Genomic DNA, 19,842 nt, shown 5'->3' with positions numbered 1-19,842 from the left:
CGGACGCCTTTCGGCGGGACACTGGCCGCTTCCGGCGGCGGCGGCGCGGCTTCCGGTCGCTGCACGGACGAGCGGGGCTCAGACCATGGCGCGGAAGAAGGTGCGGCCGCGGCTCATCGCCGAGCTGGCCCGTCGCGTGCGGGCCCTGCGGGAGCAGCGAAACCGGCCGCGCGACTCGCAGCGCTATGCCCTGGACTACGAGACGCTGACGCGGCCGTACTCGGGCCGCCGGCTGCCGGTCCGCGCCTGGGCCGATGTGCGCCGGGAGAGCAGCCTCTTGCAGCTGCTCAGCCGCCTGCCGCTCTTCGGCCTGGGCCGCTTGGTCACGCGCAAGTCCTGGCTGTGGCAGCACGACGAGCCGTGCTACTGGCGCCTGACGCGCGTGCGGCCCGACTACACGGCGCAGGTGCGTGCGCGTGGGTTCCCCGCGCCCCGGCCTCGGGGAGGGGGCGAGCGCGCGCTTCGAGCCGACGCTCTGTGCGCTTGCTTTGCAGAACCTGGAGCACGGGAAGGCTTGGGGCGTGCTGACCTTCAAAGGTGAGGCGCTGGGGACCGGGCGGGGGCCCCCGGCTGCCGGTCACAGCCTGCCCCGCGAATGCATGTGCGCTCAGCCCCGGCCTTCTTTCCCAGGACGGACGGAGAGCGAGGCCCGGGAGATCGGGCAGGTCATGTACCACGACTGGCGGCTGGTGCCCAAGCACGAGGAGGCGGCCTTCACCGCGTTCACGCCCGCGCCGCCCGAGGACGCTCCGCGCTGCGTGCCCTACCCGCCGCTCATCCGGGCCATGATTCTAGCAGAGCGGCAGAAAAAGGGGGACTCCAGCACCGAGGAGCCCATGCTGAATCTGGAGCGGACCCGAGTGGATCCCTGGGACTACCCTGCGAGACAGGAGGCGAAGAAAAAGGCCAAGGCCACGCCAGTCTAAGTGCCAGCACTGGGTTGCCGCGGGACAGGTGTCTGGCGCTGGGCCCCGGTTTGTGAATGAAGACGCCTTTGGGCTGCAGCTGGGACAGCCCCCCCGGGAGCGTGGAGCCAGGCCCTGCCTTTGCTCTGGGCGAGCTGGCCGCTAGAGGGAAGCGGGGGGCGGCGGGGCTGGCAGCGCGGAGCCCCAACGCCAGCGCCGGTCGCTTCCCCCCTACGTGCGGCCCTTGCCAGACTCAGCCGGGAACCGTTTGCGCGCGAATAAAGGCAGAACCAGTGCCCTGGGTTGTGGTTTTTTTGTTTGGGGTTGGGCAGCCACAGCAGGTTGTGGGCAGGGCTGGGGAGGAAAAGCCGACCGTGTGGGGCGCCCGGCCCCGCGGTGCCCGAGGAATGGGGATCCCTGGGCAGCTGCCGCCCGGCCCCTTTAAGCGCAGGCCCCTCCCGGCCGCCGCCGCCATCGCCATCATGCTGTGCCTGCTGCTGACCGTGCTCGCCCATCTCTTCCCGGCGGGTGAGCGGCGCGGGCCGGGGTGGGGGTGGGGGAGCGGGAGCGGCCGGGTCTGACGCGCCCCGACCCCGCGGGCCCCCGCAGCCTGCGGCGGCGTGCACGAGCGCACCTTCGTGGCCGTGAAGCCCGATGGCGTGCAGCGGCGGCTCGTGGGAGAGATCGTGCGGCGCTTCGAGCGCAAGGGCTTCAAGCTGGTGGCGCTGAAGCTGGTGCAGGTGAGGGCGCGCGGGGGGCGGCGGCGGGGCACGGGCGGCGGCGGCGGCGGGCGGGCGGGGACCCCGGCGCGCGCAGCTCGTCTCCGCCCCGGCCCGCCGCAGGCCTCGGACGAGCTGCTGCGCGAGCACTACGCCGAGCTGCGCGAGGGCCCCTTCTATGGCCGGCTGGTGGACTACATGGGCTCGGGACCGGTGGTGGCCATGGTGAGTGCCGGCCGCGGGCGGGCGGGACCGACCGAAGGCCGGTGCATTGAGTCCCGCCAGCCCGCGCGCAGGTGTGGCAGGGGCTGGACGTGGTGCGCGCCTCGCGGGCGCTCATGGGGGCCACCGACCCGGCCGACGCCGCTCCCGGCACCATCCGTGGGGACTTCTGCGTCGAGGTTGGCAAGTAAGGCGGTCCGAGCGCGCGCCCAGCCCCTGCCACGCCCCAGCAGCCGCTGGCGCTCATGCAGCTCTCCCGCAGGAACGTGATCCACGGCAGCGACTCGGTGGAGAGCGCCCGCCGCGAGATCGCGCTCTGGTTCCGCAGCGAAGAGCTGCTGCGCTGGGAGGACAGCGCCGGGCACTGGCTGTACGAGTAGCCGCCCGGCCCTGCGGGCCCCTCCAGTTTGTGGCCCGTCCTGGTCCGCAGCTTGGGCCAGCATTTGTTGAGACAATAAAGTGAAGCAAACGCTCCCGCTGGTCTGGGCCCAGGGACACAGGGCTACGATGTTAAGACATTTATTACATACAGAGCAGATACGTGGGTTCGCTTGCAGGGCCAAAGCCTCAGGAGAATCACCACCCAGCCCCTTCCCCCAGCAGCACCCACCCGGCTAGCCCCCGAGTCACTTCACGGCCCCATGGGAACAGAAGGGACTGGACGTACATCACAGTGGAGAGTGGCAGGGTGGTGGGGAGAAGCCTGCAGCTGCACGTAACGGTGGCCGGCTGGGCTCGTGGGGTGGCTGCCCGAGATCTGTGCTTCTCTGGTGGGAGGTGGGTGGGCAGCAGGGCCTCTGGAGCAGGAGTAAGGCCTGGACCTGGGCAGGTCAGGGAGGTGGCAGTCCAGGGCGGCACCCCTCAAAGCCGGCAGGCATCCATGCCTAGAGCCGGCTGGAGGCAGCTTCTGCTGCGAGCCCTCGCAGGCTCGTCTTCAGTTGCCCTCAGGGGAGCAGGCCATGCTGCCAGCCCTAGGCACTTCATAGTGTGTCTTGGGAGTTGGGCTCCTTGGAGACTGTGTGGGAGGCAGGCCCCAAACCACGTGTCCCCCTGTCACCCTGAGGCTGAGCCTGCGTCCTAGGACTGACCCCAGAAGAGGCCAGGGGCCTCCCCTTCTTCCTGAGGCCTGGGCCTGCCTTGGCAGCCTGAGAAATTCCACCCTAGGGGATTCTGGGAGGGGGAGGACTCCAGAGCCTGCTCCTACCAGGTGGGTCTTCTGCCCAGGGAGAGCTGGGGAGAGCTGGCCACACGGAGTGAGCAGCAAGAGGGCATCTGGCTTCTCAAGCAGCTGCCTTAGGCAGCCTGGCTACGTGCTTCCATGCCAATTCCTGGGGCAGGCATCAGGGTGTGGGTGCAGGGGGGGCCCAGGGAAGGCCAGTGGCCAGGCCGGCTCCCTTAGGGTCAGGCCCACCCCTTCAGGCAGCAGGCAAAGGCAAGTGGGCTCCAGCTGGGAAGACTTGGCTGGCTGAAATCCCTACTTCCTGCTCTGGGGGGTCCTGGGAGTGAGGGAAGTGGGGGGTCCAGGGTGGAGCTGGGAGCCACCTGCAGGGCCTTCTTCCGGCCCGACCTACCTCCTACCTTGCTCTGGCCCCAAAATACCCCCCAGATGGGAGAACTTGGGATCGGGGGCAAGCCAGAAGCTGCTGGGGCACGTGTCTCGAGAGGTTCTTCCCCTCCTGGTGAGGGTCCCTCCCTCCCAGCCAGACCCGCATTGCTGTCCGCCTTTGGGGAGGCCCGGCCCTAAGGTGAAAGCTGCAGGTTGAGAGGTTATAAGAGGGGCGGGCGCCGGGCTGCCTGCGGGGCAGGCAGTGGGCAGGCAGGTGGGGCTGTATGTACATGTTGGCGTCGGGCAGGCGGGGCGGGGGAGGCCGGAGCCTCACTCGGGGCTGTAGGACACCTGCCACACGATGATGTGGCTGCGCTCTGCCTTGGACAGCAGGGGCTTCACCTGGCTCACGTCCCCGGTGTTCTCCTCAGTGTCATCATCCTCTCCGTCCCCTGGACAAAGAGCCGCGGTGATGGGATGGCCCTGCTGGGGATCCCGGGACCCCGGGCAGCGCCAACTCACCGATGCGGAAGTCGATGTAGCCCTCCCCACCGCTCAGCACCAGCACGTTCTTTAGCTTCTGGCCCTCGGCGTCTGAGGCAGGGGCGGCAGGCCCGGGGCTCTCGGAGGGGCTGTCGAGCACGCTGCCGTTGAGAGTGGCCAACACGTTCCCTGTTGTCAGGACAAGAGGAGCTCAGCCGGGTGGCCAGCGCCCCCCACGCAGGCTCGCGGAGGGAGGCCACACGGCAGCCCGGCAGGGATGGGGCCCAGCCCCTCACCTGGCACCGACACAAAGAATTTGACGGCATCACGGTGCCCATGGAAGCAGAGCTGGGCCTGGGCCATGGAGCAGTAGGGGATGAAGCTGCTGGCTGATTTGTCACTGCTGTCATCACCATACACGTGGATGACACCCCCAGGGCGGGCTCCCTCCCCAGACGTGGGGGAGGTTTTGTTAGCTGAAGAGAGAGAAGGGCCACAGGGCCTGAGCCTGAGTAGACCAGCTTCCCAGCAGGCAAGGGTGGTTCGTGGGAGAGCGCCCACCGCCAAGGGGCAAGGCCAGCCTCAGCCCACAGGGCATCTCAGGTGGGGGCCTCCTTGCGAGGGCAGGAGGCAGGTGCTCTGGACTCACCTCGGAGCCCCAGGAGCTGGCCTCGGTGCAGGACCACGGCTGGGGAGGTGAGGGGCGCAGCATGGAAGGGAGAGGAGACAAGTCACGGGAAGGGCGGGCAGCATCCCTGTCCCCCAGAGCGAGGCCTGGCTGATGGTGCCCCCCCACCCGACTCTTGTCACTCAGCAGCAGTCACCACCACCTGTGCAGATGTCGGGGCAGGGGGTCACTCACTCTCAGTCAGCGGGATGGAGATGACCACTCCGTTGCCGGTGCCCACCCAGAGGCGGTTGCCCGCGATGAGCAGGGCTGTGATCCGCACGAAGGAGAAGCCCAGCTTGCCCGTGCCTGGGGTGAGGAGGGCAAGGCAGTCAGTACGGCTGGTGTGGGGGGCCCTCCCTGCCCTGACGCCTGAGCCCGGCGCAGCCCCTTACCCAGCATCTTGCTGACGTAGGGCTCGATGTCCACGTCCTGCAGGTGCTGGTGGGTGTGGGCGTGGTAAAGCCTCAACGTAGAATCCAAGCGGATGGACACCCACACCCCATCCCCGATCCACGCCAGCTGCCGCACTTGGCTCTCCCGCCGTGGGTGGGCGTCGAATGACTTCTGTGGGATCATGGCAGCGCCGTCAGCAGGGGTGGGGGCTCTGAACCCACCACGGCCGCTGGGTCACGGTGACACCCATGCAGCTCACTGCGGCCTTCAGTCTAGTGCCTGCTTTGCCCCTTGGGGTGCAGGCTCCTGTGAGGAGCTGTAGTCACGACCCTGCCCTGGGGAGGCGTGCAGGGCCCCTGTGGGTCTCGGCCTGACTTGCTGCCGAGTAAAGCAGCAGGTACAACTCAGACGGACTGGCGCTCACGGCCCAGCTGCCCTTTGCCGGCCGTGACGTAGTCGCCTCCCTTAACCGCATAACGCCCCCAGGGCCCATTAGAAGGCACGCTGGGAGCGCCGTCCACCAGCAGGAGCCACTTGCCCTCCCGCGAGGCCCTCCTGCTACCAGCACGCACCTCAATCTGCATCGTCTTGGGCTGGATGACGTGCACCTTGTTTTTGTAGCCACACCAGACGCGGTCACACACGACAGCCATGCAGCGGATGGAGTGGTGGGGGTGGCCCAGGTCCATAAGGTGATAGTTGCTCAGGTCCCACTGGCCATCTGCAGAGAGCCCCAGACACCTGCTCAGGACTGGCCAGGGCCCACCTCTGCCCGCAGAGGGGGTGGCCACTCACCCGCCCAGAGCCCCCGGACCTCACCTTCACCTCGGTGGAAGATGGCCAGAGTCCCATCGGCCAGGGCCACCAGAACTCGCCCTTTCACATGCCTGGAATGGGATGGTGGTGAGCGAGTGGGCTTAGGCTGCTGGCCAGCCCCTCCCTCCCGACGCCCCGGCCTCAGCTGGGGTCACGTACACCAGGCTCAGCACGGAGTCCTTTAGCTTGATGGAGTGCAGACACTTCTTCCAGTTTGCCACGGCTGAGTGCACGTAGAGCCTGTGGGAGGAGGCCACAGTGGGCAGGGGTGCTCGCCCTGGAGACCCTCCCCAACCCCTGCCCCAGGGCCCCACCTACCAGCCGTTCTGGGCTCCCAGCCACATGGTGGGGGCAGCGCTATTGCTGGCCCCCGCAGGGTCTGCGCTGGGCTCCGGCTCGGGCTGCACCCCACCTGTGTCGGCCTCTGGCCCGTTCTCGCTGCAGGAAGGATGGCTGCTCCAGGGTGGCCCGTGGGAGCCCGTCCCCGCCCACCTCGGCCAGTCTCCCCTCCCCTCCGTCCGCCCCGTCCTGAGAGAGCCCACCTGCCAGGCTGGGCACTGGGGGCCGGGGCAGGGGCCAGGTCAGTGAAGACATGCTCCGTGAGGGGCCCAGGCCGCACCACAGCTGCCTCTGCCTCACTAGGCCCGGAGTCTGGCACCTCTGTGGCTTCTGTGGCCTCCTCCGTGGACTGAGATGGGTTGACCTTCCCGCTGGCGACAGTAGCCACCTCCCCTGCAGAAGGGAAGGGTGAGCGTGGCCGGGTGGTGGGGAGGAACAAAGGGGCTTAGGGCAGGCGGCCGCCCGGGCGCAGGCCCAGCTCACCCTGGCCCTTGTCCAGCACTGGGGTATCCCCTCGGGAGGAGCAGTTGCTGCGAGGCACGTTGCAACGGGTGGCGCAGCCCACCAGGGTGATGCCCGCCAGCACGCCGTCGGCACCGGAATCCTCGGGGTTCACGTCGCTGTCCAGGAAGATCTCCCCCGGAGGGTAGTCACTGTCACTGGCCGCTGGGGGGAGAGTCACGGCCCCATCACCCCACACCGAGGAGCCCCTTCTACCAGACCACACCCAGGGCTCACGTCCCGATGGGGGTGCCGGGGAAGGAGGTGGGAGCCGCCTGCTGATGCAGAGAGCGCAGTGGGCCCCAGGCTCTCAGGCCAGCTTGGCCTCAGCACGTGGGTACCTGCTCACAACCACGGCCTGCGGGCCTGGAGAGCCAGCAAGAGGCATGGAAGAGCGAGACTCTGGTCTCTGGGAGCAAACAACTCTGATCACGTGTCAGAAAGTTAAGAACTCTGAGCAGCTTGGGCCATCTTGGAAAATTGCCCCCGGCAGGGCCCTGGCCACCCCCAAATGCTGGCATGAGGAATGCTGCTGAGAGGCAAAGCCAAGCCTCCACCAGCCCCTGCTCTCCCCACAGCAGCTGGGCAGTGGGAACCGGGCCCACCGGCAGGTCCGTGCTCAGTGCCTGACTGATATTTCAATCTGTCCTGTGGCCCATCTCCTTCCAGGCAAGTGAGTGAACATCACCTTGGGGTCTTCTCCTAGTTGTTCACAGGACTAAGGGGCGAGACTGTCAGTGTGCTCCCCTCTGGACACCCCCACGGGCTCCCGTGTGTCCACAGCATGTCCCAAGCAAGGCTGGTGTGGCTCAGCGGCCTCCTACCATCCCAGCCGTCTGTGGAGTGGTGCAGAGCCCGCGCTGCCGGCCCTCACCTGGAATGCTGGAGATGCACAGGACGTGGGCATTGCAGACGGTGAACTGGTCCACCACAGTGCCTGGCTGGTTGGCATCGATGATGACCACTTTGCTGGTGGTCAGGGTGCTGGTGAGGATCCACACGCGGCTGGAGGTGGCGTCCGGCTCAGGGAGCTCTTTCACCTGTTTCAGAGCACGGGAGAGCAGGCTTCTCCAGCGGCCGCACGGGTCCTGGGGGCCTCCTGAGCTCTCTAAGGGTGCAGCCCTGCCCACGGCCTCGGGGGATGTGGCTGTCCTCCCTCGCAGACAGAATGTCCCCTTCTAGACCGCTGGTGTGCATGGCCTCACTCCCATGGAAGAGGACTGAGCTCCAGTGCCTCGGTCCCTGTCCCCCAAGCCAGTCTGGGCCACAGAACGAAGACTTGGACCCCGTGTGTGTGAAGCCTTTTCCGCCAGCCTCCTGTCCTCAGCCCCGCCCACGCTCCTGCACATAGCTTGCCAAGGTGGGAGACGCGCCTGGGGGCCTGACCCCTCCAGCCTACTGTCTGCTGAGCCTCTGGCCCCCCGCATGTCCCCACCCACCCAGGAGGCAGCACAGGCCCCCGCCTTCCCCGGACAGGGGGCGGGGACCTCATATGAGCCCCATCCTGCGGCACCGTCCCCAGCTGTCCTGTTTCTGTCACTCAACACGACTCCACTGCTGGGAGCAACAGGATGGGGGTCCCTGGCCCAGCCGTCTGCTCTGACCTTCTTCTCAGGGGACGTGTGATTGCTCTTGGTTTCTCCTTCCACTTCCCGGTCGCAGGTCAGAGGGTCACGGCCTGGCGCAGGCCTGACTCCGTTCCCAGAGTCGTCCTCGCTCGGTTTCCACCCACTCAGGTTCACGCCCGCAGCACACCACAGCTGGGAGAGCAGCCATGGGGTCAGTGAGCCCACTCCCCTGCGCTGGCCCCCGGGGGCCCCCACCACAGCCCACCCGCCCCCATCTGTCAGGCCCACGGGGCCAGCTCACCTTCATGGTTGGATCTTTCTCCACCAGAGGGCGGCAGTACACGGGGACAGGCACGTTCTTCATCCGCGTGTCCTCCTGGCCCCCGTTGGGACTCAGCTGCAACCGCAAGGCAGAGGCCACGTGGGCGCGAGTCCTGGGGCAGAGAGCCAGCCCAGGCAGCAAGAGCCGGGCCCTCCATAGGTGGGGCCGTGGGGGCACTGCGGGGCTGCCTAGGCGGCTCCCCAGCTGCCGTCCTGCCTGCCCCAGCACCCCCCCAGCCTCCCGCGCCCCGCGCCCCCTGCAGCACCTGCTTGTACTTGGCCGGCAGGCTCCAGCCGCAGGCCTGCAGCCGCCCATCGTCGTTGCGCACGTGCTCGCGCACCTGGCGGTATTGCTCGCGCTTCTGCTCCCGGCGGGTGGAGGACGTGCAGTCACTGGGCAGGAGGCACACAGGTTACTTCCTGCGCAGGCCCGCGGGCCTGCCCTGCACGGAGCATGCCTGGGCCCGGCGCCCAGGCGGCAGGACCGCGGCTCTCCCCGCACAGGCGCACCCACACCTGCCCCTGTCCGGCTCCCGCCGAGCGTGCCCTACGGTGCCGCCTCCCCTCCCCAGGGCCTGTCTTCTGGCTCAAGACACACAATTCCCCACTTCTGCCCTGGAGCCAAAATCTTGGTATCAAAACTAAGGAAAACACAAAATTCCGAACACAGAGTTATTCCCTAGAAGCAGCCCCACACTGCCAGCTTCCTATGGGCCCCAGGAATCTCTGTGGAGCACAGGGGTGCAGGCCACAGCCCAGGGTGCGGCCTGGCCTAGCTGCCAGCCGCAGTGCCATCTCCAAGGGCGGAGGGCCGGGTCAGCGGAGGGGCTGTGTGCAGCCCTCTGGGATGCAGGGCGGGGACTGGGGGGGGAGTGCCCAGGGACATCCTGTGCACCTGGTCAGACTGGAGGGGGGCAGGGTGCGGCCCAGAGAGGTCAACCTCGGATGCTGGCCAGCCTCCTTCCCGCCACGGACCACATCCCCCAGGTGGTGAGGCAGGGGTTGCTCCTGCCTCAGAGCCTGGAAGGGCGGGACCCTGGGGCCCACGGCCCCCCTCAGCCCCCCACCCGTGCAGGCCAGCACGAGGAGCAGGGCAGCCTGCGGGACACTCACTCGTCGGGGAAGAACTCCAGGGGCCGGCTGCCAGCAGAGATGGGGCACATAGCGTGGCTGCGGCGCTGGCTGAAGCCGGCCGTGGTGGGGGACTTGTAATGGATGTTCACCGAGGGATAGGACCGCTTGGCCGGAGGGGGGCTGGACGAGGAGCTGAAGAGGCGGCTGAAGCTGCCAGTGGAGGCATGGAAGTGAGGGGCAGCCAAAGGGGTGCCTTCCCTGCCTCCTCCCCATCCTGGCACCCCCAACTCACAATTGCCAGATGGTGGACTTCTTCTTCTCCTGGACAGATGGATGCTCTCGGGACGCTCTACAGGGGAGCGGCGGTGAGGGGCGGGGTGTTGCTCAGCCCGCGTCCAGGCTGACTTGCCCCCAGATGACACCCACCCACTAGGCCCTGCCCAGGCCAACCCTGAGCCTCCCTTGCCTGTGACGTCTCAGGGTGCTGGGGAGGCCCCCCCCCCCATAGACGCACCGGGGGTCAGCCTCAGGGAGAAGGTGCTCCTGGGTGGGTCAGTCACAGATTCCCGGAGGGGTCCCGGCATACCAGCCCCCAACATGCCCCAGCCCGGTCTAGACCAGCCAGGCCCCCCCACAGGCTCCCACCAGGCCCCCTTCCAGTCCTCCTGCGAGAGAGGGAGGTGGGGGGAGTCAGCCTTATTCCCACTGTCAGGGCCTCCTACAGTGATCACGGCTCACAAATGGAGACCCGAGGGTGGCCAGGACAGGAGGAGGGGGCCCACCTGATCATCTCGGTCCACCGCACAGCCTCCTGGAGCTCCATCAGCCTCTCCTTGTACTGATTGCGCTCCATGAGCACACGGGCCATCTCCACCCGCGTGAAGCGGCGGCGCTGTGCTATGGGGATCTTGTCCTGCAGGGAGGGCACTGCCGTTAAGCCAGGGAGGGGCTGGCCAGCAGGTCCGTCCGGCACCCTCAGAGACCAGCTCACACCACGCTTCCTCTCCAGGCTGGCCTCCGGATTCCCACAGATCCTCAGGCAAATGCGGTGGGGAGGGCATATGGGGAGTCTGCCCACCCCCAAAAGGGTAACTTTTCCAGAAGGTCACATGACGTACTTGAGGTGCATAACACAGTGACTTTTCTCACAACCCCTGGACCCCACGGCAATCCCAATGCTTTCAGTCAGCACTAACAGGTGATGCTGGTCCCAGGGGGAACCACAGGAAGAGAGGTTCTAGGGAAGGTCCAGTGAGCAGGACTGGGGGACACAAGGTCCCAGGGGGACGCTGGAGATTTTGGCAGATCTGTGTGGGGTCTGCCATCTGTGAGTGCTGGGGCAGGACCCAGTCTGCTCCGAGTAGCTGTGTCCTGGGCTGCTACAGGCTGGCACAGGGGTGAGGGACCATGGGGGGTTGCCAGGCCAGTGAGCATGAGCCCCCAGGCCCACTCAAGGAGTCCCAGGTGCCGATCGACATGTCCTTTGGCTCCACAATTCACCTGCACCTCTGGTTCTCTCCTAGGGTACTCAGAGGTGGGGGCTGCGTAGGGTGGGCCGAAGGAATATGTGGCCAGCACCCTGATATGTGCATCAGACACCCCTGAAAATAACAGAGCTAATGAGTGGTGGGGTCAGTGTCCACGGCCCACCTCGGGCTAGGAGCCGGGCCCTGCCATCTGCTGAAGGAAGGCAGACCGGTCGCTGGGCCCGGGCCAAAAGGGGGTCCATGGGGGTGAGAGAAAAGGCCCTGACACACCCTTCCCCTCAGGCCTCCCTGCAACAGTCAGTTACAAGCCCCAAGGAGCAGAGGGCTGTCCTCAGGACCGTCCTTGCACCTGACGGGGGATGTGGGCCCCTAAGGCTGAATGGGGGTTCCCGCCAGGAAAGGGCAGAGGGGAGGACACAGAAGGGGTGAGGAGGGCCCCGAGACCCACCCCGCGCTGCCCGCCCCCCATGCCCCGCATGTTAATAGTGGAATATACCAATTCTGTACAGAGATAGCTGCTTACATCCTCCACCTCTTCTTTGGGCTCTCGGCGGGCAACAATGGCCTCTGACTTCACTCTGCAGGACGAGGAGGGAATTGTGGCAGGGGTGGAGGCCCAGGGGCACTCTGGCTCAGGCCCTGGGGGACTAGCGGCCCACTGCCCTGCTCACACGCGGCCTGACAGCCGGACGTGTGTCCTGGCTGCCCCAGTGCAGGAGTAGGGGATGGGTAAGGCAGGCTAGCTGTACAGACGGCTGGCCAGCACCAGCAGGTCTGCCACCCCCACAGGCCCACCTCCCACCCTCCCCTTTCCACCCCTGGGGGGAGCATCAGACTGGAAGAGAAAGGCCACCACGAAGCGCAGAGTGCTGGGAAGGGGACCCCATGTCTTTCTGGGGTTCCTCTGCGCCCTTCTCCCGAAGGAACCTATGAAGGCTGCCAGAGACAGGACACCGTGCCTTCTGAGGGAGAAGAGGAGGCAGGCGGACGATACAGGACCTGGGCCTGGATGGGGGAGAAGAGGGGGCAGCTGGGCCCGGAGGCGGCTCCAGTGTGAGTTGGAACTGAGGGAGGAGGGGCAGGCTGCACGGTGAGCACAGAGGTGAGCCACTGGGGGAGTGTCCTCCAGAGGGAACCTGGACGGGAGGGACTGGGGGGGTCTGCCCCCGCCTTCTAGGAGCCCCACCTCCTCCCAGGGGCCCAGCCCCAGGCCTGGGCTCACCTCCTCAGCTCCTCCTCCAGGTCTTTGATGCGGCCCTCCAGCCTGAGTTTGGCCTGCCTGGCGGCTTCCAAGTCCCCTTTGAGCACCTCCTGCTCCCCGGACAGCTGGTCCACCTTGGCGATGAGGTCATTCTTCACCACATTCAGAGCATTTCTTTGAGAAGACAGAGTCGAGAAGTCCGTGTGAACCGCTGTGCACGTGGTGTGATGGGGGTTCAACGAGGCCTGCCCACCTGCAGGGGTCTGAGAGGGGACCCCCCCACTGCAGAATGCAGGGAAAGGCGGTGACCCTAGAGGGGTGAGCTGGGCCATGTGGGTCTGGGCCCTCCCCGGGGTTGTTACAGGGAGGCCCCAGCCCTGGAGGCAGGCTATCTCAGCAACGGCCCTGCTAGAGGAGAGCATTCCTTTTTTTTTTTTTTTTTCAGAGAGAGGGAAGTGCGGGGGGCGGGGAAGAGAGAGAATCCCAAGCAGAATCCACGCCCGGTGCTGAGCCTGATGTGGGGCTGGATCCCACAACCCTGAGATCATGACCTGAACTGAAATCAAGAGTGGGAGGCTTAACCGATGGAGCCCCCCAGGCCTCCCTGGAGAAGAGCATTCTTACTTGGTTTCTAGAAGCTGTGAGTTCTCCAGCAGCAGATTCCCCACTTCCTTGCCCATTCCTGAAACAAAAGGCACAGAGATATTACCTGTGCCGGCCAGCTAAGCCAGATGCTACTCCACCTGCCCCAGAGCACCAACCCTCCTCCCCGGGGGTGGCTGGGCCCTGGGGGGCAGATGTGGGGGGACGAGGCCCACAGGTCTGGCCTCTGGGAACACTGGGTAGACGGACCCTGGGGAGAGGCCTCTGCTGGTCTTCCGGTGGGCTCTCAGCCAGCAGCGCCATCAGGGACAGAGTCCAGCCTCTGGACGGCACTGCCTGGATGGGCACGACCTCCCATAGCATTCTATCCACATGAGGTCTGTGTATAGTCACAGCTCAGCCGGCACCAGCCTGAGCTGACCAGGTGGCCTCTGCAGCCACCTCAATCTCTGTCCCCTCTCAGCATCTCCCCCAGCTCTGTGGTTTCTGAGTCCTTCATGAGGCAGACCCTTCTCAGAGCTGTCCCCAGAATGGCGGCTGGAACCGTGGTGATGGGGACAGAGCAAACAGCACAGGATGGCAGAGCTCCTGGCCAAGGAGATGGGATGGCCCCTCCACCGGGGTCAGCAGCAGGGAGAGAGGGAGCGGAAGTGAGGACAGAGGGGTCCACCCAGCTCCTCTAAACCAAGCCCCAAAGTGGACCCCACCGACTAAGCTCTCTGCAGGCATGTCACAAAAACTCCGAAATACCGACACTCAGGACAGACAGCCCCGGAAGCCCAGGGTCGTCTGTTCCTCCTATTACCTGTCCCTGGTCTAAGGCAATCATGAGACAAGACCCACGAACGTGGAGCACTGAGCGTGGGTTCTGACTGCTGTCTCCATTCCCGCCCCCTTGGCCTGTCAAGGGTCTGCTCTGAGGGAGGATGCTGGGGAGTCAGGGCTCGAGCCCCACCCCCACCCTGGGGGCCAGGAGCTAGGAGAGCCTGTGGCCCCTGCTGACCCCACCACCGCCCCCACCATGCAGAGCAAAGCAAACGGCTCATGAAGCACAAAGAAGGTGTGAGGCACACAGAGAAAGGCAGGAACGGGAGAAACACGAACTGAAACGGGGCCTTGGCCTTACCAAAGAAATCATGGCGCACTAGGAGAGCCGTCCCAGTCCCACGGGAGCCGGGCGACCAGGGCGGCAGGGAGAGGGAAGGGAGAAAAAACAAGCGCATTAAGCCTGTGTGAGCAGCAGGGGGGCGGTCCGCTAGGGCTACTTGTCTCTGGGTTGGGGGTGCACACTGGAGAGGGACGGGAGGGGCAGGCTCCTCCGTCTGGAAAGTGTATCCTGGGGGCTGCACAGGAGACCACCAGGTCAAGAGCACCTGGGCGGTGAGGTGGAGGGTCAAGCAATGCACCCAACTCCTGGGCCAGGAGGGATGGGGGTTAGGGGGCAAGTCTCTGCAAAATGAGGGGACCTGGCGTGCCTCTGAGCACACCAGGTGGGTGCACGTGGGTGGGCTGGGGGCTCAGGCCCTCCTGATGGGAACACAGCAAGAAAGCAGGAGCAGAGTCCTCTACCATGTGGGAAGAGGACTCCCGACTTCCGGGGTGCACCCGACAGAGGGGAGATGCCACACAACTGGGCCTGCAGTCCCATCCAGTCAAACTGTCCTATGCTTCTGATGGTTCCGGAGAACCGTAAGAAATGGCCCTGGGGGACTGTCGGCCTCTGGAAGGACAGGGTTGAGGCCATTGTCAGTGGGCTAGTAGAGCAAGCCAAAAATAAGCTTCCGAGCAGCAGGAGGCTGGTGAGCAAAAGCACGTGTGCCTTTAGTGGCCTGGAAGGGGACCAGGAGGGGACGGGCTGCACAGCCAGAGGTGACTGGACAGCAGCAGGGAGTTGTCCCAAGGATGCTGCCCAGTCCAGCTGGATGCCGCCATGGGGGGAGGGGCGCAAAGGCGCAGACAGCAGAGATACGCACCTGAGAACTCCCCTGGGGCCGTGTCCAGTGAAGCACAGAGAGACGGGGGAAAGGAAGTGACAAAGGTCAGTGGGTGACTGGAACCAACAAAATAAAGAGATTCTTATTAAAAAAAAAAAAAGCAACATCAAGCGGCCATCTCTGTATTGAAAGGCATGAAAGAATACAAGCAGATGTCACCGGGCCTGTGGGTGACAAATCCCACTGGGGACGGCAACCCTATAGGAAGACAGAGACCCAGAGTGCCGGGCCCCACACCTGCTCGGCCCTCAGGAGGGCAAAGCCTCTGCAGCTGACACCCGGGAAGGTGAGAGCGTGCATGGGTATGGTGTGTGTGCATGTGCGTGTGTGGGGTATGTGTGTGTGCACACACGTGCACGTGTATGTGTGTGTGTGAGGTGTACATGCATGAGGTACGTGTGTGTGCATGTGCGTGTGTGTGCATGCACTGCATGCGTGGGGGTGGGGGTGGGCATATGCATGTGAGGGGTCTGTGTGTGCTCGTGTGTGTGTGAAGTACATATGTGCATGCATGTGTGGGTTATATGTGTGTGTGTACATGTGCGTGGAGTATGTGCATGTGTGCATATGCATGTGTGGGGTACGTGCACATGCATGGGGTACATTTGTGTGTGTGGAGTATGTGTGTGAGGTGTGTGGCATGTGAGTGCATGAGATACGTGTGCGTGCATGTACATGTGTGGGATACATGTGTGCATTGCATGCGTGGGGCACATGTGTGTGTATGTGCATGCATGGGGTGAGGTGTGTGCATGCATGTGAGTGGGGTACATGTGTGGGGGCACATGTGTGAGCATGCATGTGCGTGCATGGGGTACGTGTGTGTGCAGGTGTGTGAGATGTGTGTGCGTGCATTGCAAGCATGGGATGTGTGCATGTGCATGGGGGTGGGGTGTGTGCGTGTGCGTGCGTGGGTGGGGTAGGGTGTCCAGGGCGTCCAGGCTCAAGACGCCCTCCCCAGAGTGCATGAGCTTGGCCTTACAGGCCCCAGCCAGCTCGGGTCTTTTGGGAAGTATGCGGCCTCAGGTGAAGGCTGGGCAAAGACAAAAGGGAGTGAGGGCCAGCTGGCAGGGACGGAGTAGGAGGGCGGGCTGCGGGGGCGGCGGGCATGTGGGGCTGGCAGTGCCTTCCTCACTGGGGTCCAAACTCCTCTCCGCTACCCAGCAGGAGATGGGCTGCAACACTACCGTTCTATGTGGTCAATTCCCACAGAAGCGACAGTATGAAGTCACTTGACTTAAATGCCAAAGTATATAGTTTGCTGTCGGAATTTAAATAAGAAACCGGCGCCCTCAGTCCTCGCTCCTTCCCAGGGCAGCCACCGTCAACAGCTGATCTTCTCGGAACTCCTTCTGGATAAACACCAGCATTTATAGAACAAAATCACGACCATGCTAGCCATCCTCCTGCATGAGGTGCTTCGCCCCCCACCCGTGTCCCGGGATGCTCTGCACCGGAGATCGGAGCTCACCTCCTGCAGCGCCCCGTCCCATCACTTACCAGGCGCTCAGTGCTTTCCCACACAGGCAGGCCTTGCCTGACCCCGTCCCCTCTGGCCCGGTGGGCCAGCCACTGCCCCACATAGCCGGATGCACCGCCACTTGCTGGCCGGGGAGGGGCGCGGCAGCACCTGCTTCGTTTTTGTGGATCTTTTGAGGAGTTATCTCCGCGTTCCCTTTTCAGTTCTGGTTTGTTCTTGAAGTTGAGCGTCCTTTGGTATGTTTGTTGATATCTTCCGTGAATCTATTTTACCCTCCGCCCACGTTCTATTGTACTCCACTTCTGTAAACGCTGCAGACCACCCTGGGTCGGAAACAATGTATCTTCCTGAAGTTGCATGCCTCACACCTGTCAGTATTTTCCTCTATGGCCGTGGCCCAGCAGGGAGGCCCAGATCACCAATATGATCTCCGCCACTCTTCCAGCTCTGCGTCCTTGCATTTCTACGTTCAGATCTTCAATCCATCTACAAGTCTTGTGTACGGTGGAGGTGGGGACCAGACTTCATTTCCCACCAGGGGGACACTCCATGAATCCACCATATTTCCCGTGGCTTGAAGTACTGCGTCTGTCCTACCCGAGTCCCCACATGGCTCCGGCTCTCACCAGGAACTCATGGGGCCACAATCTTGTCACCGCCCCGGCTCGGCCTTTGCTGGTCACACCTTTGTAAACGCTTTCATGCCTGGAACATCGGGCAACCCTGCAGCCTTGTTCTTTCTCAGATATTTCTGGGCTACTCTCACGTCTACTCTCCTGGATGATCCTCAGAATCCATTCATAAAGTGAATTGACGTTGGAACCACACACTGCTCTGCGAATCACGGGAAGGCTCACGGAGCTCAGCCTGCAGGTCTCAGGGTTTTTTTTTTTTTATATTGGGAGTATTCATCTTTATTTTTTTTTTAAAGATTTTATTTATTTATTTGAGAGAGAGAGAATGAGAAAGAGAGCACATGAGAGGGGGGAGGGTCAGAGGGAGAAGCAGACTCCCCGCCGAGCAGGGAGCCCGATGCGGGACTCGATCCCGGGACTCCAGGATCATGACTCGAGCCAAAGGCAGTCGCTTAACCAACTGAGCCACCCAGGCGCCCCGGTCTCGGTTTTTGAGGTCTCTGCTCTTCAGTCGTTTTTCCTGATTTTGTTCACATAGGTTTGTCTCTTTCTCAAGGTTATTTCTACACACGTTCTAGGTCTGGCTGCCACGTGGGCAGGACCTGTGACGTGAGGGCAGCGCAGAAGAGAATGCACGGGCCGCCGGCCTGTGCAGCCCTTCAGATTCTAAGTCCAGTTGCCCGGCTTCTCTTCAGTTCCCTCATTTGTAAAGGGGGCACACAATCGCCCTAGCATGGGCTTGCATGGGCTCGCCGGAGCTGCCCACTAGACTCCGGCTCGCACTGAGTGGTCACCAAGGATGAATTCCCTTACTCCCCAGTTAGGCCAGCTCCGAGAGGCCCACTGTCAGGGGTGCAGCGTGGCGCCTCTGGGACCAACCGCGGCCTCACGCTCGATGGCTTGTCCTCTTTCGACTGGAGGCAAGGCCTTGCTTTCTTGGAGATTTCTCAAATAATGGTATGTCTGGCAAGTGGTGGCAGGAGTTCAGTGAAACATAAGGAGACCTGCCTCTCCAGGGTCTTTTTCCTTCCTTCCTTCTTGCTAAATGAATTCACAGTCCAAGTGCGGAGAGGCATGGGGAACAGCTGATGCAGGCACGTGGAGCACTGAAGGATGCTGCCCTCAGCCGATCCGAAACCACAGCACCTTTCCATGGCAAAAATAGCTGTAGAACGGAGACTACCAGAGCCCCCCGCCAGCCCCAGGCTTCTCTGTGTAGCAGCCCCACTGGGGAACATAGGGTCAGGTACACAGCTTTTCCACAGGTGTGGGGGTGGGGGACCAGGACTCCCATCCTGAGGCTTACCCCGGCTGAGCCAGATAACAGGGATGGGCCGGGGCCTGCAGCTGAGCCCATCTCCTTCCTCCGCCTTGCCAGATGAAGGGGGGGCTCCTCCGTCAGCGCCCCATGAGCAGAGTGCCACAGCACTTGATCCCTTTTAAACTCGGGGCTGCCGGCCTGAGGCTCTGGGAGGCTCCTTCACTCCCAAGAATGGGGCTCATTCCAGCCAGAATGAAGCGGTGCCCATGCAGGGTATTCCAGTGGACATGCTGAGCACAGTGACTCATGCCCTGTCACCCTATGACAGAAGGATTCCGATTTCCACTTTCTCGGAACAAAGACCTAGCAGATGCATGGGTTAGATCTTCTCATGAGAAGGTCGTGTCAGGCGCTCTGTGTTCTAGGGAAGTGCCCCCAGGACATTCAGCAGACATCACTTCCACTCCAGGAGCCGTCCTACATCTGCCTGGGAGTCATGACCCCATTCCCGATTCGGTCAATGTGGCCTGCAGGTCAAGCTTACTGACGTGCGCTGCTGGTTCGCCACTCTTTCCTCCCATCACCGTTGATGCAGGTTCTCTATGAAAGTGGCATCTGGAGTGACACCAGACGCACCCTGCAGCCCTGAAGATGGCAGGGAGGGGACAGCCCCATGGCCTGGAGCCACTGGGCGAGGTGGGAGACTGCGGCCAATGGGATGGACCGATAGGCAGGCTACCCCGAGTCACTGGGCAGCAAGGAGGCTGGTCAGCTCTGGCAATCCTGTAGAACCATGTGAGGGACCAGAAGTGTAGCAGAAGCATCGGCCACTATGGCCAAGAGTGGAAATGACCCACGTGGCCATCTGTGGACGAATGGATGGATGAGGTGTGGCCTACCCGTGCAATGCAGCAGAACTCAGCTGTAAGAAGGAACGCGACTCTGACACCTCCCACGACATGCACGAACCTCAAAGGCGTCATGCTGAAGGAGAGGCCACATGGAGGAGGACCACTGGTATGGCCCAGAGGAGGCCACTGTGCAGGACAGAAGCAGAGGAGTGGCTGCCAGGGGCTGGGGTGAGAGGAGGGGTGGGACTGTCCACAGGTTTCCTCTGTGGCTGAAATGTTCTAATGTAATGATGACCGCTTGACTCTGAATTTGCTCAAAGTGCTCAAAAACACAGGACCGTGCACTTGGAGCAGGTGAACTGAATGGCATATTCCATCCCAAGAGCTGTGACGGAAGGCGGAGCAGGTGGTCAGTCGGGGCTCCTGCTCTAGGTCGGACCTGGGTTCAGTCCTGACCCTGCTACTTCATCCCGCCCTCCCTGACTTTGTTTCTTCCTCCATAACATGGGGACAGCAGTGGAACCCCGGATGAAAGGCGGCCGAGCACGTCCAACACTGGCGAGACTCTTCCTGTGACCATGTTGAGGGTGGAATCTTGAGACGAGACTGGCCACAGTACAAGGTCCGGTGGACTCCGGCTCTGCCCCCTCCCCTACATTCCGTTTCCCGCCCGTGAACATATCTCGGGATGCCTCCAGCTGCTTATGGCCAGGAACATAAGCAGCTGGGGGCTGGTGTGAGGCTGGGCCTGCAGACCCTGGCACGGAAATGCA

General features: G+C 63.4%; 3 protein-coding genes across 20 annotated transcripts in view; 2 read left to right on the top strand and 1 right to left on the bottom strand.

Annotated features, from left to right (window-relative positions):
* The first annotated feature begins 85 nt into the window (after positions 1-85).
* On the top strand, positions 86-1,201 carry MRPS34 (mitochondrial ribosomal protein S34). 2 transcript variants are annotated; one of them, XM_045874673.3, is made up of 3 exons: positions 86-406; positions 495-537; positions 631-1,201. In XM_045874673.3, exons 1-3 carry the CDS (start codon positions 86-88, stop codon positions 924-926), a joined length of 660 nt encoding a protein of 219 aa, XP_045730629.1. In that variant the 3' UTR covers positions 927-1,201. The 2 variants fall into 2 exon arrangements, with proteins under 2 accessions (XP_045730629.1, XP_064448405.1); XM_064592335.1 differs by having other exon boundaries at positions 86-537.
* NME3 (NME/NM23 nucleoside diphosphate kinase 3) lies at positions 983-2,329 on the top strand. 5 transcript variants are annotated; one of them, XM_054507430.2, is made up of 5 exons: positions 983-1,433; positions 1,515-1,645; positions 1,748-1,849; positions 1,921-2,025; positions 2,109-2,329. In XM_054507430.2, the coding sequence occupies exons 1-5, from the start codon at positions 983-985 to the stop codon at positions 2,307-2,309; spliced, it is 990 nt and encodes a 329-aa protein (XP_054363405.1). In that variant the 3' UTR covers positions 2,310-2,329. The 5 variants fall into 5 exon arrangements, with proteins under 5 accessions (XP_054363405.1, XP_045730628.1, XP_054363406.1 ...); XM_045874672.3 differs by having other exon boundaries at positions 1,921-2,033; XM_054507431.2 differs by lacking the exon at positions 1,748-1,849.
* Positions 2,323-19,842, bottom strand: part of MAPK8IP3 (mitogen-activated protein kinase 8 interacting protein 3) — a 47,398-nt gene continuing 29,878 nt past the window's right edge. For 4 of the 13 annotated variants that reach the window (XM_064592309.1, XM_064592312.1, XM_064592310.1 and 1 more), the window contains exons 9-32: positions 14,822-14,833; positions 13,975-13,992; positions 12,870-12,927; positions 12,267-12,419; positions 11,541-11,622; positions 10,340-10,470; positions 9,850-9,906; positions 9,597-9,767; positions 8,750-8,876; positions 8,464-8,559; positions 8,199-8,354; positions 7,469-7,634; positions 6,577-6,759; positions 6,297-6,486; positions 6,073-6,192; positions 5,914-5,994; positions 5,758-5,825; positions 5,511-5,659; positions 4,938-5,109; positions 4,738-4,851; positions 4,525-4,563; positions 4,172-4,351; positions 3,915-4,064; positions 2,323-3,844 (exon numbers count right to left, since the gene is read on the bottom strand). In XM_064592309.1, coding sequence (XP_064448379.1) covers positions 3,723-3,844; positions 3,915-4,064; positions 4,172-4,351; positions 4,525-4,563; positions 4,738-4,851; positions 4,938-5,109; positions 5,511-5,659; positions 5,758-5,825; positions 5,914-5,994; positions 6,073-6,192; positions 6,297-6,486; positions 6,577-6,759; positions 7,469-7,634; positions 8,199-8,354; positions 8,464-8,559; positions 8,750-8,876; positions 9,597-9,767; positions 9,850-9,906; positions 10,340-10,470; positions 11,541-11,622; positions 12,267-12,419; positions 12,870-12,927; positions 13,975-13,992; positions 14,822-14,833 — 2,795 coding nt within the window. In that variant the 3' untranslated portion in view covers positions 2,323-3,722. The remainder of the gene's footprint in view (positions 3,845-3,914; positions 4,065-4,171; positions 4,352-4,524; positions 4,564-4,737; positions 4,852-4,937; positions 5,110-5,510; positions 5,660-5,757; positions 5,826-5,913; positions 5,995-6,072; positions 6,193-6,296; positions 6,487-6,576; positions 6,760-7,468; positions 7,635-8,198; positions 8,355-8,463; positions 8,560-8,749; positions 8,877-9,596; positions 9,768-9,849; positions 9,907-10,339; positions 10,471-11,540; positions 11,623-12,266; positions 12,420-12,869; positions 12,928-13,974; positions 13,993-14,821; positions 14,834-19,842) is intronic. The other 9 variants (XM_064592314.1, XM_045874665.3, XM_054507422.2 and 6 more) reach the window with 7 other exon arrangements.

The sequence above is a fragment of the Mirounga angustirostris genome, unplaced genomic scaffold (assembly GCF_029215605.1).
Source record: "Mirounga angustirostris isolate CCGP_5_RB_7025 unplaced genomic scaffold, mMirAng1.0.hap1 SCAF_5, whole genome shotgun sequence".
In the NCBI taxonomy this organism is placed as follows: domain Eukaryota; kingdom Metazoa; phylum Chordata; class Mammalia; order Carnivora; family Phocidae; genus Mirounga; species Mirounga angustirostris.
This window is presented reverse-complemented; position numbering and strand designations above follow the sequence as displayed.

Excerpts from the sequence above, each read along its gene's own strand:
- NME3 (XM_054507430.2), top strand. The coding sequence starts at position 983 with ATGAAGACGCCTTTGGGCTGCAGCTGGGACAGCCCCCCCGGGAGCGTG. Across the intron at positions 1,434-1,514 it reads CGCCCATCTCTTCCCGGCGG|CCTGCGGCGGCGTGCACGAG; the intron begins GTGAGCGGCGCG and ends GGGCCCCCGCAG. Across the intron at positions 1,850-1,920 it reads CGGGACCGGTGGTGGCCATG|GTGTGGCAGGGGCTGGACGT; the intron begins GTGAGTGCCGGC and ends GCCCGCGCGCAG.
- MRPS34 (XM_064592335.1), top strand. The coding sequence starts at position 86 with ATGGCGCGGAAGAAGGTGCGGCCGCGGCTCATCGCCGAGCTGGCCCGT. Across the intron at positions 538-630 it reads GGGCGTGCTGACCTTCAAAG|GACGGACGGAGAGCGAGGCC; the intron begins GTGAGGCGCTGG and ends CTTCTTTCCCAG.